At 39.7% G+C, this 15,709-nt stretch overlaps 1 protein-coding gene across 2 annotated transcripts in view; it reads left to right on the top strand.

Annotated features, from left to right (window-relative positions):
* Positions 1 to 15,709, top strand: part of SPAG9 (sperm associated antigen 9) — a 65,958-nt gene that overhangs the window by 10,585 nt on the left and 39,664 nt on the right. For both annotated transcript variants that reach the window (XM_069799187.1, XM_069799186.1), the window contains exon 3: positions 7,934 to 8,004. In XM_069799187.1, coding sequence (XP_069655288.1) covers positions 7,934 to 8,004 — 71 coding nt within the window. The remainder of the gene's footprint in view (positions 1 to 7,933; positions 8,005 to 15,709) is intronic.

The following is a 15,709-nucleotide window of genomic DNA, read 5'->3' as shown; positions in this document are numbered from 1 at the left end:
ATCCTGAATGACGGGGGCAGATGTACATTGAGTTACCACTCTTGCATGATGTATAGCACTTGATCCTGGTATTTGGTGGGTTGTGGTGGTTGCCTAAGTCAAGTTTGCTGCCAAAAAATGGTGCAACATGTTGCATCCTGGGATATTTTGGTAAACTTTACAACTGCTTAAAGGAGACCAGAGGCGTAAGGATTTGCAACTTCTATTTGAGTGCAGGAATGTGCTGCAGTGGTGTGGCACTTTGACCCGTGATCCATCTCCGTGTCTCATTTTGCACTGCTGCTTTTCTCTGTAACTTTCCGTGGTTTGCCTCTGCCCTCACATTGATGTGCGTTGGCTGTCAGCGTTACTTGTGCAGGAGGAAAGACAGTGCCAGTGCTCTCAGGGGCCTGTGGCTCGTGGAAGTTAAAGCGAGTTAAATATATAAAAAGCTCCTGGAGATTTGTCTAGGGATAATGTTGGTACAGGCAGAGTTTTTAGAAACTGTCTGTCTTTAGCAAACTTTTACTGAGTGTGAGCAAATGTCTTTTTTTGGTTTTATGACTTGACTAGACTTTCATGGATTTTTTTTTTTTTTCTCAACAGCAGAGGGCACCTCTGGATATTGTGGAGGTGCACCAAGCATGGAAATGCCAGGTTTTCAAAAAATAAAAGTTTAACACTTAAATTCTTCTCCTTCCCTTCCACTTCAATGATGTGTCTGAAGCAGACACCAATCTTTGATACAATCTTAAACATTTCTTACAAGAGCTTGACTATATCTGACTTTCACATTATTTCAAGTCTTTGCTGTGGTAAGACCCCTAGCCCTGCTTGTGATTGGTTTGCGGCATTAGAATGTTTCAAATGTCAGCCTTGAATCTGGAAAACTAGGCACTTGGAGCTTTAAAAATTTGTAAGAGCAACAGGCAGCTCGCTTGTCCAGCAGTGCTCCACGAGGGCACATGATACTGCTTTGGATACTGCTCGGTCTCCAGTTACCAAAAGGGATAAGTGCCTTTCAGGGCTCACGTGATACGCCACTGAATTCTGTGGGGGCTACGGAGGTTTAATTTATTTCTCTTCCTTCCCTCCCTTTTTGGGAATGTCAGCTCTTTTTATGTATTACAGGCTGTAAGTTAATTGATTTTTTTGGAGTAAAAGGTGACTGTAGTGTATATGGACTTACCATAGGAATGGAACAGCTTTAGAGTATGCTTTCTGGAGGAATCATTCTTAGAGTAAGTTATTTACGAGAGAATCTGAAAAACACGATGTCTGCATGGTTGAAGTGCTTTTTGATGGAGGTGGTAGGCTGTGGGCGTTGAAAGATTTGGTTCCTTTTCTGGATCTGCGTAGTGCTAAAGTACAACCAAGGTAACACACTGCATTTGACAGGACAACCAAGGCACAGATATATTTCCATACTTCAGTTTATCAAATCTTAGCTTTGTAATTTATGCTCATGTTAGATTACATTTGGGGAAAACTGTGTATGTTGGGGGGACGGGGGGAGAAACCACCCCAACCAAGAAGCAACTCTTGGTCTTCAGAGCTGCAAATGTTGTGACGCAACTGTTGGGGTGATTGTATTTCCCATGTCAGGTGACATCGTGCAGCAATTGCTATTGCTTGCTGTAGGTTTTATTTGGGATATGAGACAAACGTTTTGGCAGTTGACCTAAAAACATGTAGATTTGATTTCCTTGGAAGCTAAACAGAACTATTGCTTTCACTGGCTTCAAGAGAAAATGCAAGACCAGGTTCTGTTGTGAATCTTCTGCAGATGTTAAGTTATATGGTATTTTATTTTCATCTGAGCTCTCCAGATACCGGCATTACTGTAACGTACACCCAGGTAGACAACCTCTTTGTGTATAATCTGAAGACATCCGATACTCTGAGATATACCTGCATAGAGCTGCAGCAGCAATTTAACGTGGGCCTGTCAAGTGAACAGGGAGACTCTAATATGAACTTTCAGCTGTGAAGCTTAACATTGTTTAGCGATTTGACGTGCGAGTTGAGTATCTGTGCACATGATGATGTGAATAACTAAACTGGTATGAAATACATCTGTCAGTAATGCTATTTCTAGGTATGGCTCAACTGTAGTGTTTATTCTAAGGAATACAAGAAAATTTTTCAATCGATCCGTGAAAGAAGTTGAGAAGTTAAGGTTTGTTCGGTGGGGGTCTGCATCGTTCCTACATATTTTTCAAAGTCTGAGACCAGCATAACTAATCTGATTTCCAACAAAGAAGTAGTAGAACAGCTTGCCTTCTTGTATTTTTTGATTAACAATTTGGAGCTTACTGTTTGCCACTTTTTTCTCAGTGCAGCTGTTTCTCATCTATATTGGTTTGTTTACAAGGCAGATTCCCCCACTGCCTTTCCCTACCCTGTGCCTCAGGTATCATTTACTAAACTTGAGGAATCTTGCCATAAGGAGAAGCATAACATCCAAGTGTACCGAAAAGGAAGGCTTTGTTTCTGACTAAAGCATTTCTCAGTTACTTTCCTGGCTGCCTTCTGTTGTGAAGTGACAGAGTCCCTGCTGTTTGTGTTGTGTTGTGGGAATCACTAGTCCACTAGATGGAGCAGAGGGTGCAGTTAGCTCAGGAGATTGCATCCAGTCATGCTACAAGACTGGAGGCGAAAATAAAATGGAGTAGAAAATTAGAGCAGTGATTGGCCTGCTTTAAACTTGTCTATTAATATACCTGAACAAAAGTGGTGAGAGGAGGTTGAAATCCACTGGCATATAATTAACTGCTCAAGTACTTTTTTAAATTAAGGGAGTATTGTGCTAGTGGTTTAGGTGCTGGAGTTTCGTTGTTATAATAATTCTGTTGCTGTAAATGTTGCAGCAATGAAGAAAACGGCTTTAAATGTCTTTTAGAATATTACATTCCTGAGTTGTCACTGGTTTTCTGGCTTTAAAAATAAATCCAGTCTGCTGTAGCTTCTGTGTTCATGCTGTCTTCATGTTGGATTTTCTCAAAAAGTTACTTGCTTCAATAGCCGAATGTATAAATGAAGCATCCCACTGTTTTCAAAACAGTCAATCAATCAAAACTTTTCTCAGTGAAACACTATTTTGGCCAGAGACTAGATGAGAAGTTGGTGCTATATCAAAATGATTTTTAACTTGATTTTGGCTAGAAGTTGGCTTGTATATATATCCTTGTTCATTTGAATTTCGACCTTTGTGAGGTATCTCCTGGCATATGGTTGTCTTTATATTAAATGGTTGTAGCAGAATGTTTAAGGAGATTTTTTTTTTTTTAGATTTATGTCAGGTTTTTGGTGATAAATTACAGTGATTTTGTGGATCTGAGACATAGTGGATACTTGAACAGTCCAGACGTGTCAGGGATAAGACCATGCAGCTGTATGTGTTGATATTTGCTATCAACAGAGCATTCTTGACAGCTAAATTATCTTCATAATTTAAAGTGCCCTACTTTTTAAACTGAGAACTAGACCTATAGTTCACAGTGGTAAGAGCTACTTGAAGATGTCGGTCTCGCCAAGGAGTCAAATTTATCATTTGTTTTATGAATCAGTTTTTTCTGTGCTGCTTATTTCCAGGTCTTACCACTTTCAGGTTAAATACTTGCTAGAAAGCTTCAGTCCCTGTTTCAATCCATGGTTGATGCGTGTGCTTTTTAGCAACTACTTAAGAGATCATAAGGCCCTTCTGGATCATGGAATTGATTATGCCTGATCTGTATCTTAACTTTGGTATAGGACCAGCTTCTAAGAAGGGAGCTGGATGAAAGCTGTCCAAGGAGAGCCTTCAGATAGTTTTAGTGCTAGGAAAGGCACGTTAATGAGCTGAATCTCTGTCCTGGCTTGTGTAGTAGGAACTTGTTATGCCTCTTGAAGGCATCGTACTGGTTGGATTTGGCGTTCTAGCAGGTCTGTTTCTCTTTCTCCCCCTCAGGCTTATCAGCAGTTTGAGGCAGAGGACAACATACAGATGGAGGGTGTTCCAAACTTGGTAAAAGCCATCAGACTTGGGAGGTAAGCTCTGATTTTTGAACAGGCAGGGTGGGCAGCTTTGCTGCCTAATTCTTCGTAATGCTGTCAGGAGGCAGAAACTCCAGAGGCTTCTCTCCAGTTTGCTATAATATTTAATCTCCCTTTTTTTAGGCTTGATTGGTTTGATTTGAGAGAACTTTGATTAGGATTGGTACTTTAGGTCATTGAATGTGTTAGGATGTTGACAGTGCTGAAGAAGGTTGCAGGTGGACCTTGAGCATGAGTTTGTGGTGTTGTTCCAGAGGCATGCTTTCTCATTGGCCTAAAAATACTGGAATATTTGCATTTTATGCCCATACTTACGATGCTGGAAGACCTTTAAAATATTTCCATGTAGACTTACAACCATGAAGAGTGAAACTTTTTTGATGCGTATTATATTTTGCACATGTAATATCTTACGCAATATAATCTTGCACTGTAATATCTTCCATAATGTAAGAAGGATATAGTGGCTTTATAAAGACATATTACAACAGAGACAATGGATATTTTGCTTTTAGGATGTGTATTATCAAACTGCTTTTATCATCTACCCATTAAGAATCTGAGATCTTAGTGGAAAAAAAAAATCTTAGACTGAAGTATCAGAGGAGCTTTTTTGTGTTGTTACTTAAAAGTCAAATTGAAGGGAACTATGTCTGGTTGCCACTTTGTGGGCCCAGTGTGTGTCAGGCAGTACCAGCGCCCAGCTCCATTTCTCTTGCGGGGATGTTATCAGGGTGGTTCCAGACTTCCACTCTTCTGTGTACTAGTGGAGTATAATGGAACTGGCAACAATTTACTTTTAAAGGTACATCTCTGTGCCAGTGGTAGGCATTTTTTTCTGTCTCCTATTTCATTACTGTTTAGTTTCCTGCTGCTCCTGATGGGAATGTTACTTTAATAGTGACTTAAGTGTCTGCAAGGTTTTGAAGCCAGAATCTGGTGGTCTTCCTCAAAATCCTTCTGGCTGTTCTTCACTAGGTTCGAGTATCTTCTGTGTTCAAGTCCATGGTGATCTCTGATCCTTGGGGAATAACCGATCTCTTCCATGGTGTTTAAATGGAAAGTGTGTTCAGTTGGTTGCTTTGTCAAGATCGTATCTTTGATGCGAGGGATGTTTTGGGTAGAATAGATTTCTGGTGTTGTATATCATCCTGCTGGTATTGGAAAAGCCTGGTTTGAGGACTGCTAATGTGGTGTCTGTTGAGGGTATATAAACTTGGTGTACCTCTGCTTATAACTGACACTTCCAGCTGTAGGACTGTAACGTGTTACACAGCTCGAAGTGACTTCCAGAAATGCTGAATGTCAATTACATCATCTTCTAGGGCCTTCATTTTTTTAATCTTTGTGTGTAACAAAAAGAGTTACCAGATTTAATGGATATATCCTCCCTGACTATGCAGTACCCATATCTATGTACATTTGTCCTCTATGACTTGATTTAAGGAACTATTTAAAATTGGGCCATAGAAGGAGAAAATGGTGTGCTTTGTTATGGAACTTCGACTGTTGTAAAAGTGTTTGTTATATCTGTAACAGTGGGAAGTGGTTTTGTGGATTTCATGAAGGTAGGTTATGGGCAGCTACAAAGAAAGGTTTTTGTAACACCTAATGTGGCATTAATTGACATTAAATGCACTGTGTCGAGTACTTTTCCCAGAATCCGCCGGATAAAATTAATCTCTAGGAGCCAGAGTTGGCCGCGCTGTCTAGACACGAGCATACCGAACAACGTCGGGGTGCATCACCGTAGTTTCTTTGCAAGTTCCTGGTGAGGCCGTATCGAACCATGACTTCACCATCCAGCACGAAGCAGCGGCGTTTCACGAGGATGCAGCATGGGCACGGAGCTGCCGCAGGACTGCTCGCCTCTCGCCGGGTGCTTGGACACTGTTTCTAGGGGAGGGAGCTGGTTTCACAAAACACGAAGCTAATTAGTCACGCAGTTTGCACTTTCTGATTTCCAGGCTATTTGCCTGTCCTAAAGCAGGTTTAGCACAGCGGAAAGGTTACCACCAGGTCCTTGGTCTGTGGGAAAGGGAGAGATGCTGGGAACTGTAATGCAAAGCCTGGCGATGGTGTATTCAGAAGTGAGCACAGCCATCGCTGGATGGGACGTGGGCAGCTGAAGCTGCCGAGCTCTGCCTCATAGCTGCCGACTGGTTACTGCTAGGATGTCTCTGATGGTCAACTGTTGTAAACTGTAATTACTTCTGACTAAAATGCTGGTCAGTCTAAGTTAGTGGATAAAATTTGGTTTGCCATGTCAAGCTTTGTAACTATAAATTCTGACACTTGCTTCTGTAGGCACTTACCACAAGCTTCTGTATAGCCTCCCTTTAAATGTATGAGGAGGCTTAAAAGATCTGTTGCCTAAAAATAATAAACTAAAATCTTCCAGTCATCAGATATTGTCCTGCATTGCGTCTCAAAGATACATATTTATGTATGTATTGTGCTGTAAAATATATTTTCTATAGTTGTACATCACTTACTGCTACTTGACCCAAAGAGCTTTTGTTTAGTTTGATAACAGTGCAGAAATGGAAATGTGCAATCTTGCGTTAGTATAAATAAAATAAAATTTTGAGGTAATACTTTTGGTCAGATATTTATAGGTGGACTGCAAAAGGCTGTGTCAAGGGACTTGATGTTCTTATAAAAGCAAGATTAGATTAGGAGCAAAGAATGTTTACACAGATTTGAGTGAGTAGACGATTATGTATTTTGGTTCCAGCATTTGACTCTGGCAAAGATTTTTTTTTTTTAAACATACTTATGATAAAATATTGTGCCAAAACCCAGATATATGGAGCAAAAAGTAATGGTATATTGAGAACTAATTTTCAGAAGGCCCAGCTGGCAATATGAGAATATGCAAATGGCAGAGAAGGTGCTGGCATTTGTCTTCAGATAATTTGCGTTTGGCAACAAGTCTCTGGAGATGGGTAACTATAAATTTGAAGCTTCCCAGGGGTATTTAAACATGGCAAGTGGAGTAATAGAAGCTCAGTTACAAAACTTGAAACACATGCATATGTCACAGAAATATTGTGCTCAAAAATACCTAAGCAAAAAGATGGAATTCACATCTAAGCGGCAAAAAATGTTTTCTGTTTGAATGAAAAAAAATAAGTTTTGTGAAGAAAGTTCTGAATTCTTTTAGTTTTTCTGCAAATTAACTGCACAGGGATATCACAGTTTGTTCCAGCTCACCTCCTCTTAATGTGAACTTATTGTCAAAATTTCTACTAAATCTGCTAGATGTATTTTTAATTTCTTTGAACACCTACAGAAATACTGAAATGTTTTCTTTCCTTGCATCTATTGCCTTAATACTCAGTAGAATATGAGTCAATGCCAGCAGAAGTCATAATTTCTGTACCACAACATATGACTTGAAGCTATCTCAAAAAATACCTTGTTTATGTTTGTCCTAGTTAAACACCTCTGGAGATTATGTGTGGTTATGTTCTAGGAAACCAATGTAGAGCCGTAACGGGAGCTCACAGCTCTCATCCAAGACTGAGTCTAGCTGTATGATGTGGCTTCTGCCTCTTCCTATGGTTTCCACGTGCGCGTGTGAAACCATCTGGATTAGTGCAAGCAGTAAGCAGTCTTTGAATGTAAAAATCCCCTCTCATTGGACTAGCCATCAGCTAGGGAAAATGTTACTTGGGCTTTTTTCAAGGACTGTAAATTGTAAGATTGTGCTGCTGTTGATGTACTTGAGAAGCTCAAGTGGTCAGAGTTTAAAAACACGGGAACTGACGAACTTTTTATCCTGCTCTTTGCTATTTACTACTAAGAATACTCTTATCTCTGATCTGGTTGCCTAGTCCTAGGCAAGTCAGTCTCATTTACTAGAACTCTGAATTTAATTTTAATTCTTTTTTTTTTTAAATTTTTCTTCTTCCAGTTAGCAGACTTGAGGAGCGGGAGGCAGAACTCAAGAAGGAATACAATGCACTTCATTCAAGACATACAGAGGTAGGTCATTATGCCAAGATGAATTCAGGGTATCTGTAAAATTGTAGATCTGTGGAAAACTTTGTGTTGTGAGCAGTTGGGAAAATTATTGGATGTTTTGGTTTATTCGCTGATGCTTGAATGTTTGTATTGCTAATGTTAGTTGTAACCAGGCTTCATGTGGCTATGTAGTTTTTCTCATTCACATTAAGTGTCTGTTTCTCCATGTTAGTTTGATTACATGCTTGTCAATTTTATAGCTTTGTCAGATATTCAGAAGTTTTAAAACCCAGGAATCTGCTTTTTCATATTTCAAAGGCAATTCTTCACACTAACAAACTTCAAAGAAATAGAAATTAAATTGCAGTCTCGGTACTCTTTCCAGCAGTTTTCTGTTGGTTTTACTTGTACCACTGAAGGAACAAATACCTGCAAAAAATGGCCTCCTACTGAGATTCATGATTAAAAGAAGTCCCTGCCATACTTACTGCTAACTATTGAGAACAGTGTTTGCTAATGAAGATGGGACAAGTTTGTCTCTGTTAAATTAAATAAGAGCCACACTTTTAAAGTTGGTTCTAAAGCATAAAGGGACTTGCAGTACTTCAATTTTTACTAGCAGGTCGTCTTCCCCATGCAAGGGTGCTTACTGACTAACTAGTATACTTATTTTACTGAGGAAATCATTAGGTTCTCTGAATAATTCTGGTTAATCTGGAGCCCCAATATTGAGCACAGTTCTCTACTCTGAATGCTTTGCCTTTGTTTGAAAGGTCAGATAGCTGTTTTTAGATCATCCCTAACAAAGAGAGGAATGCAATACTGACTGTTCCTAGTTCAAAAGCCTACATGTGGGGAAAGGGAAAGCAAATACAGATGTTGGATTTGGTTACCTTTAATACTTCCTTAGCAATTATACTGATAGCAGCTGAAAGTGGCTTGGAACCACAACCAGCATGTAGCTCTTGAGTATTGTATGACAAGATTTCTGCAGCTCTTAAATAAAAGTATTCGTATATTTACTGAAATCCTAATGTATTTAAGATCACGTTTGTTGCTAAATAGTTGTTTTAGAATGCTGCATCTGCTGAAAACTGAAAATTTAAGTAAAACGAGAAGTGACAAAGCTTAATGCTGCCCACCTAAGTTTTTTTACATCCTTTTGAACTGGAAGTACTTCAGAGTACTGTGTGCTTGCAGAGTTTGGATTTATTTTACTCAGAACCTTTGGGTACTATCACAATTGAAATGGCGCAGGCTTTTATTGAATCCTGTTTTTCAGAGTTCAAGATAACTAGATGTATTGGGCACCACTAATTCAATGAAATGCTAATGAGATGTTCTGAATATCTTTTTACATAGGTTTTTCTCCAAAATGGACAACAGCCTTTGCTGGTTTGATTCCTATTTATTAAATGCTTTTGCATCTTAAATTCACTTTCTTTGGTGTAGGGAGAGGGGTTTCCTTGGGCTTTATTATTACCGAGGTGACTGTGTTCTTTCTTCATAAAGAAATGTTGTAATGCAACATGGTATGTTCATATCTCTGTGCTCCTGAAATCAGTTCTCATGTGTCCTGCACTCCTTCCTTTCAGCATGTTTACTTCCTTTTTTCTTTGTTTCCCCAGTCTCAGTATTTTTTTTTTCCATTTTTAATGTTTCACCTCTCACCCTTTGTTTAGCCAACTCTGACAACCCAAAATGCTTAAGGAAATCAGGATGATGAAGAAAAATTCATATCGCGTAGCTTCTAAAAAGAAACACCTTTAAGTTAGGGTATTTCTGCTTTTGTCTACGTAGACATTGATCTCTGTCTTTAGGTGACAAGCGTGTGTACACATTACTAGGGGTACACAAAATTCTCAGGCCACCAGCTGGCAGCTACTGAAATACAACAGTGTATGAAAGATAGGACATGGAGAGTTGATGGGGTAATGGGTTTGTGGGCTGCAAAAGCTTAGGTCTGGGCTGGGAACTACGGACAAAGAATAGCTACCAGTAGTGTGGTTGTTTATAAAAGGTTGAGAGCCGACTGTGTGACTAACCTCAGGAAGTTAACTAGATACTCCTTATCTTCATTTGCAAAGACATTTTTGAGCACAATTAGAGACACTATTGTGAATCTTTTGAAGTGCGAACTTCCTGATGTACCTCGTTTTAGTCATAGACTGTCTCAGGAGGGCAGCATTTTAATGCTGATATCTGGTGTGTGTTTAAGACTCGGGGACCGAAATCCCTGGGGACTGGGAAGGACTGTCTGATAATAGTGCCCATCTTCCCCTATCCCCTTTGTGATTTCCTGCTCCCCTTTCTCCCAACAAATTCTAGTGGCTTAGGTCTGCGTCGTAACTTTTTTCTTTTAATGCAAGATATTTTGATAAATATCCAACCTACTTTAAGCATTTAATTACCAATTTTATTGTCTTAAATATTTCTGTCACAATACTTGTTTCTGAAATCTTTTGTGTTTTCATGTTTTTCTAGGAAGGAATACTTTTTCCTTCTGAATCAGCTTCACCATTGTCTTTGCAAGCAATCCATCTTTGGTACTTACTGAAACGGCAATTGTTTTTTCTTTCAATTGACCAAATAATAAACAGACCATTAGAAGGATATTTTTTTTTAGCTCTAAGATGTTGGCAGTGATTACTTTGACAGATGTTGTGTTAAAGATGTAACTTGACTGCATTTTCTGCAATCTTAATTTCTAGCAATTTTTTTCTTTTCTGCCTCTTTTCAGTATTTGCTTCTCTCCATAAGACCTCCCCCCAACACCCCCCCCCCCTTCTTTAATTCACAGCTTAGCATTTCAGACTTGGATGTCTGTCTTTTCCAACTTTTGATTTCACTGAGGCTCTGTAGCCATCTCCTCTTTCAGCACTAACCCTACCTGCCTGCAGCTACCTCTTTGCTGAAGATCACTGCCCAGCAAGCTTGCTGGCTCAGCAGCTGACGGGAATTTCACCTACACGGTTTCAGTCAAAATTGACCAAGACCTACTTAAACTGCTTAAGCCACGGGAAGTTACACCAGTGATGCGAACCCGAGAACCGAACCCCAGCCTGCGGTGTGCGTTGTGATGAATGCTGGAGTGCTCCTTGGAGCTCAGCCTGCCGAAGACAGGGCTCTGCATTGCAGCTCCGGGACACCAGCCTGCCCTAGCAACAAGGTGTCTTTGCAGCTGCAGAGACAGCAGGGCTGCCTTGGCTTGTTAAAGCTCTGGAAAGAGGCTTTAGCCTTCTTCACCCTTCTGTTAAATTAGCCTCTATCTTGGTGCTCTCTACAGAGTGGGAGACGAGCTAATGGGTGTGAGTGGGATATATCCCCTTAAGCTTCCTCCCCTGGTAAGTCCATGCTTGAGCTAACTGGCCTGATTTTAAATGGATTAGGGTATGATAACCTGAGCAGTTGAGTTGGCAGGTTGGAAGGTGGAGTGCAGCTGGGCATTTGTGGCAGGTAGTGAAGAGGATAATCTGTTCAGTCAGGACAGAATGTATGAATGCAGCCTGAATGTGTTCTTACATCCATGGTGTGATCCCCTGCTTAGTTAACGTGCTCTGGTCCCTTGTCTTTCCTCTGCTTGCAGCTTATTTTGATCTTGCGCTGATCTTCCTCCGTTCCAAAGCTTAGAACAGATGAGCAATAAAGCAGTATGCTGGAGTTCCTGAATTTGAACTTCTGGAATCTAACTATGCAAAGTCTCTTGTCCATCTTTCCCTGGCTATAAAGGACCAGATGCAGGAAGTAATCATACAAGGGCAGTAGGCTAGAAAGGTGAATGGTTGACAGCGGTCTAATCCAAAAATCTTCAGACCTTTGCTCTATAGACTTAGAAAGGAATTTTGTTACTCGGTTAGCTTTTATCTCAAATACTGTTCTGTTTAATAGAAAACTGACTTCTTGTATTGCCTGTATAAAAGCAGTCCTGTCTTCTACACGTACCTGTTGGTGCTTTTTTGCCTTTGCAGCAAAGAGATGATGCGCTGCTGCTAGTGACTCTTTCAGGGTAAACTCCCCTGAGTAGGATGTAAAGCGTCTGTCTTTTTCTGCATAATTAATGGGGCACACTTCATAACTATGGCACTGGCTTTTTAAAGGCTTGGCTGAAGGCTGTTTTACATTCATTACTCAGTTGGGAAACTGAGGCAAAGCAGTACTTTAGCATCTGCTTGAGAGTTGACTAACACCTGCGGTGCTTCTCTGCACAGATTTCCAAAATAAAACTTTTTTTTCCTGTTTAAGGAAGTGATTCTTTTTATCCTTTGGGAAACACAAGGCTAAGATGGTTCGATATCTCCCTGACACACAGAATATGGGCTTAGTTTAATGAAGCATAATTGGGCCATGGAAGTTTCTCAGTGCTTTGCGCTGATACAATGTGACAGAACAGCAAGCCTGTCTCTGGCATTGGGAATGTACTTTGTCAGGTTCATTTGGATAAACAGATATCCCCAGCAAGTCCCTGTATAGGGAACCAGGAAGAGAAGGCTAAGTGGAGATGTCTAGTTACAATTGTGGCTAAGCATGGGTACCAGTCATACAGTGTTTTTGAGATAGAGTTTAGATATCTGTTCAAGCAAATAGTTTTTCTAAAGCCTTATGCTAAGCATTAACAGCTTGATGCATAAAGCCTGGATTTAGCATCTTTACGTACTACTGTATCTGCCAGCAACATCATCTTACATGTGGATAAAGATGCATCAAGCTCACCAGTGGGAATGATGCTTTTACTTAGGTGACAAGCTCACCACAAATCCTTACAGGTAAAAGGTAGTTACATGGAAGTGTATTTAGGACTTTTGTAATGAATCAAGGAGATTCTAGAAGTGTCTGTTACCTTAATAAATCTAGATTATGTGGGACACAGAAAGATCTATATATACACAGTTGGTCGCACGTTCCCAAAGGGAGGAGCCGCTTGTGCCAAACCTGATTGGATCTACGGGATGAACAGCGAGGGCTATAGTGCTGAGCCTGGTCTGACAGTGAAAGAATTACTAAAACCTGTCCTGGGGGAGTAAAAGCATTGACACAAAAAGGAAGGAGGAGTGAAAGAAAAAGGAAGGTATAAAGGAGATGCTCTCAACCTGGTTAAGGAAAAAGTGCAGGTAACAATGACCGCAACATAGTATATACACATTTGTTTGTGACAAAGAAAGTATCAGGCTTGTGTACATTGGGAGTGCTCGTATTTGTAAGGGTAGGAGTAGAAACTAGTGACAGGCTGTTAATTGTCTCACTGAATGCTGAAGTTTAAGATGTAGAAAAACCTGTAACACTTTCTACAGTTGTAGAACTTGTCACGTGCCATATGAGGAAACCAATCTGAGTGTGTGTTTGAGATGGAAAGACATTGCATGGTTGTCACTTGCATTCGAAGGGAATGACTTTCATATTCATGCTGTAATGTCTTCAGAAGCTCAGTCAGTTTGTACGTGTTGTGCCCTAAAATGAGCTAACACGTGAACTGTGAAATGCTGTTAACTAAATAAGGTAGTTCTTCCAAGATCCGAGTTTAACTTTAATCCCATCAGCTAATGGTAATTGAGCAATGTATTTAATTACAACAACAATGCTGAAGTGGTTAGTATTTATGATGTCTTCCTTGAAACAATTGGTCATATTCAAAATATTTGTGGACTTCAGGGGCAGCAAGGTGAGCTGTCAGTAGTAAAAGCTTATGGATGACTAAACATTGACTGCAACTTTTGTTGAAAAGAAGGGTAGTAGATGTCCTTTATTTATCATCTGTCCTTTAGTGTAACTTTGGTAGGAATTGTGCCAAGTAGAGAGAAATTAAATCCATTTAAGTCTATTTTTAAATTGTCAGTAATATTAAACTTTTTTTTTCCTTTGGATAGCTGAGTAATATCAAAACATAGCAAAACTTTTGATCAGATTTTGAGCACTGAGAATTCTAGTGTGTTAATTCATTAGACTTTTTTTTAATCAAGATGACACTTCAAGGACATGCTGAGACTTGGAGTAGTTCAGGTTGAAAAGATCTCTGGAGGTCATCTGGTTCAAATCCCAGTGGTTTTGGAGGGAGTCTTCAAAATTTTATTGTAGAGGAGCAGTTACAGTGAACTAACTTCCCAATAAGCTACAGTATTTAATTTATTATTTCAACCTTCTGATTAACTGATTTTTAGAAGTTGAATCCATGCATTATGTCTCATGACCCTGTAGCATCAGCTGTGTAGTCCCCCTGTCCCATGGGTAGGGAGGGAGGGTGAGGAATATTCCAGTATTGTCAACTTTCATCTTTGGGATTCTGGATTGAGGCAGTGTGTGGACTTTGCATGGTGGTACCACCTGTACTTGTGATTTTTGGGACATCACAGGCACGTATAGCTTCGATCTGTGGAGAAATTGCCGTGCTGCACTGCATGTGCACGTAGAATCATATAATTCTATGATTCTAAATTGCCATGCTGCACTGCACGTGCCCATGATGCGTACATTTGAGTTTTCATCTTAGTTTTGTGTTCCTATAGCTTATATGCTTTATGCGGAAGTATGTCATCTACAGATTTGCTTATTTTACCATCAGCATTGTTTTCATCCGCAGAACAATACTAAGCTACGTAGCCCTTTAAATTGACTGGGTTGGGTTCAGTCCTTTAAATTGACATAGAGGCTGCCCTCTAGCCTCTATGTGAGTAATAAATATGATGAGACATTTCAGTACACAAAAGCATAAACTGAGAGGAGGGAAGAAAGTAGGTTAAACCATGTACTTTGCAAAACATGAAAGTTGTGTGGGTTTTACTGACCCTGCTCTTTTTTCCCCCCATGTGTTGTTCCCTGGAGAGGTACTAGTTACTCAGCATCTGTTCACTAGCTAAAAAGCACCACAGATGTTCTGTTTAAAATTTTGCTTCAAGAAACCAATTGGTGTGCTGTGAATTGAAGTGTTTGCAGGTAGATCAGCTTCTGTTCAGTAATATCTCCCTCCCATGATGAGGGAATACATGAACAGGATACAGAATGGTCTAATGTGCATTTCAAAGTCATGCAGTGTTTTTTTTTCCCAGGAATTTCCTAATTAATTTGGATTGTAATAAACTTGTTTGTAAAACGATGCACAGAAGCCATCGGAACACCTAATTTTGCTTGCCTGGTAGAAACAGAAAAACCAAGAAATGTGGATAGCTGAAGGTGGAGCTTTCAATTCTTTTGATTGCTTCTGTATATGAGCAAGCATTAAAAAAATTCAGAAAGCAAATGAGATGGTCCTAGTAAAACGTTGCATTTATATAATTTTGTTGGAGGATAAATTTTGTAAGCTTTTGACAGCATTTAAGTATATTATATAATGTTTCTCTAAAAATAGTAAGATAGGGGTTTTTGCTGGTCTGAATTATATTAATTAGTTCAGGTGAATGCAGGGAAAACCAGGATCTGTACGTAACCAGTATTTACCATGTAAGTTACTGATTTATGGAATACCCATCAATCAGTATCTAAGCCAGTTCACTCTACCAGAAAAATCTCAGACTAAGAATATATATTCATATATAGCTAATGCTGGCAAGCAGTGTTTGTGGAGAAGCTGATATTAACTGAAGTTAGTAGTATTGAAGGTCAAGCTTACTGCCCTTGGACACATCAACCCTGACTTGAAAGTAACATGTAGATGTAGGTTTCCAAGTCCTGCTGAATTCAGTCCTAATGTTTGCAACTGCCCCTAAAATAAAAGGTTATGTAATATTGGTTGTAGAAA

Source organism: Haliaeetus albicilla, chromosome 12, assembly GCF_947461875.1.
Source record: "Haliaeetus albicilla chromosome 12, bHalAlb1.1, whole genome shotgun sequence".
Taxonomy (NCBI): domain Eukaryota; kingdom Metazoa; phylum Chordata; class Aves; order Accipitriformes; family Accipitridae; genus Haliaeetus; species Haliaeetus albicilla.
The sequence above is the reverse complement of the archived record's forward strand: the minus strand, read 5'-3'. Positions and strand labels throughout refer to the sequence as shown.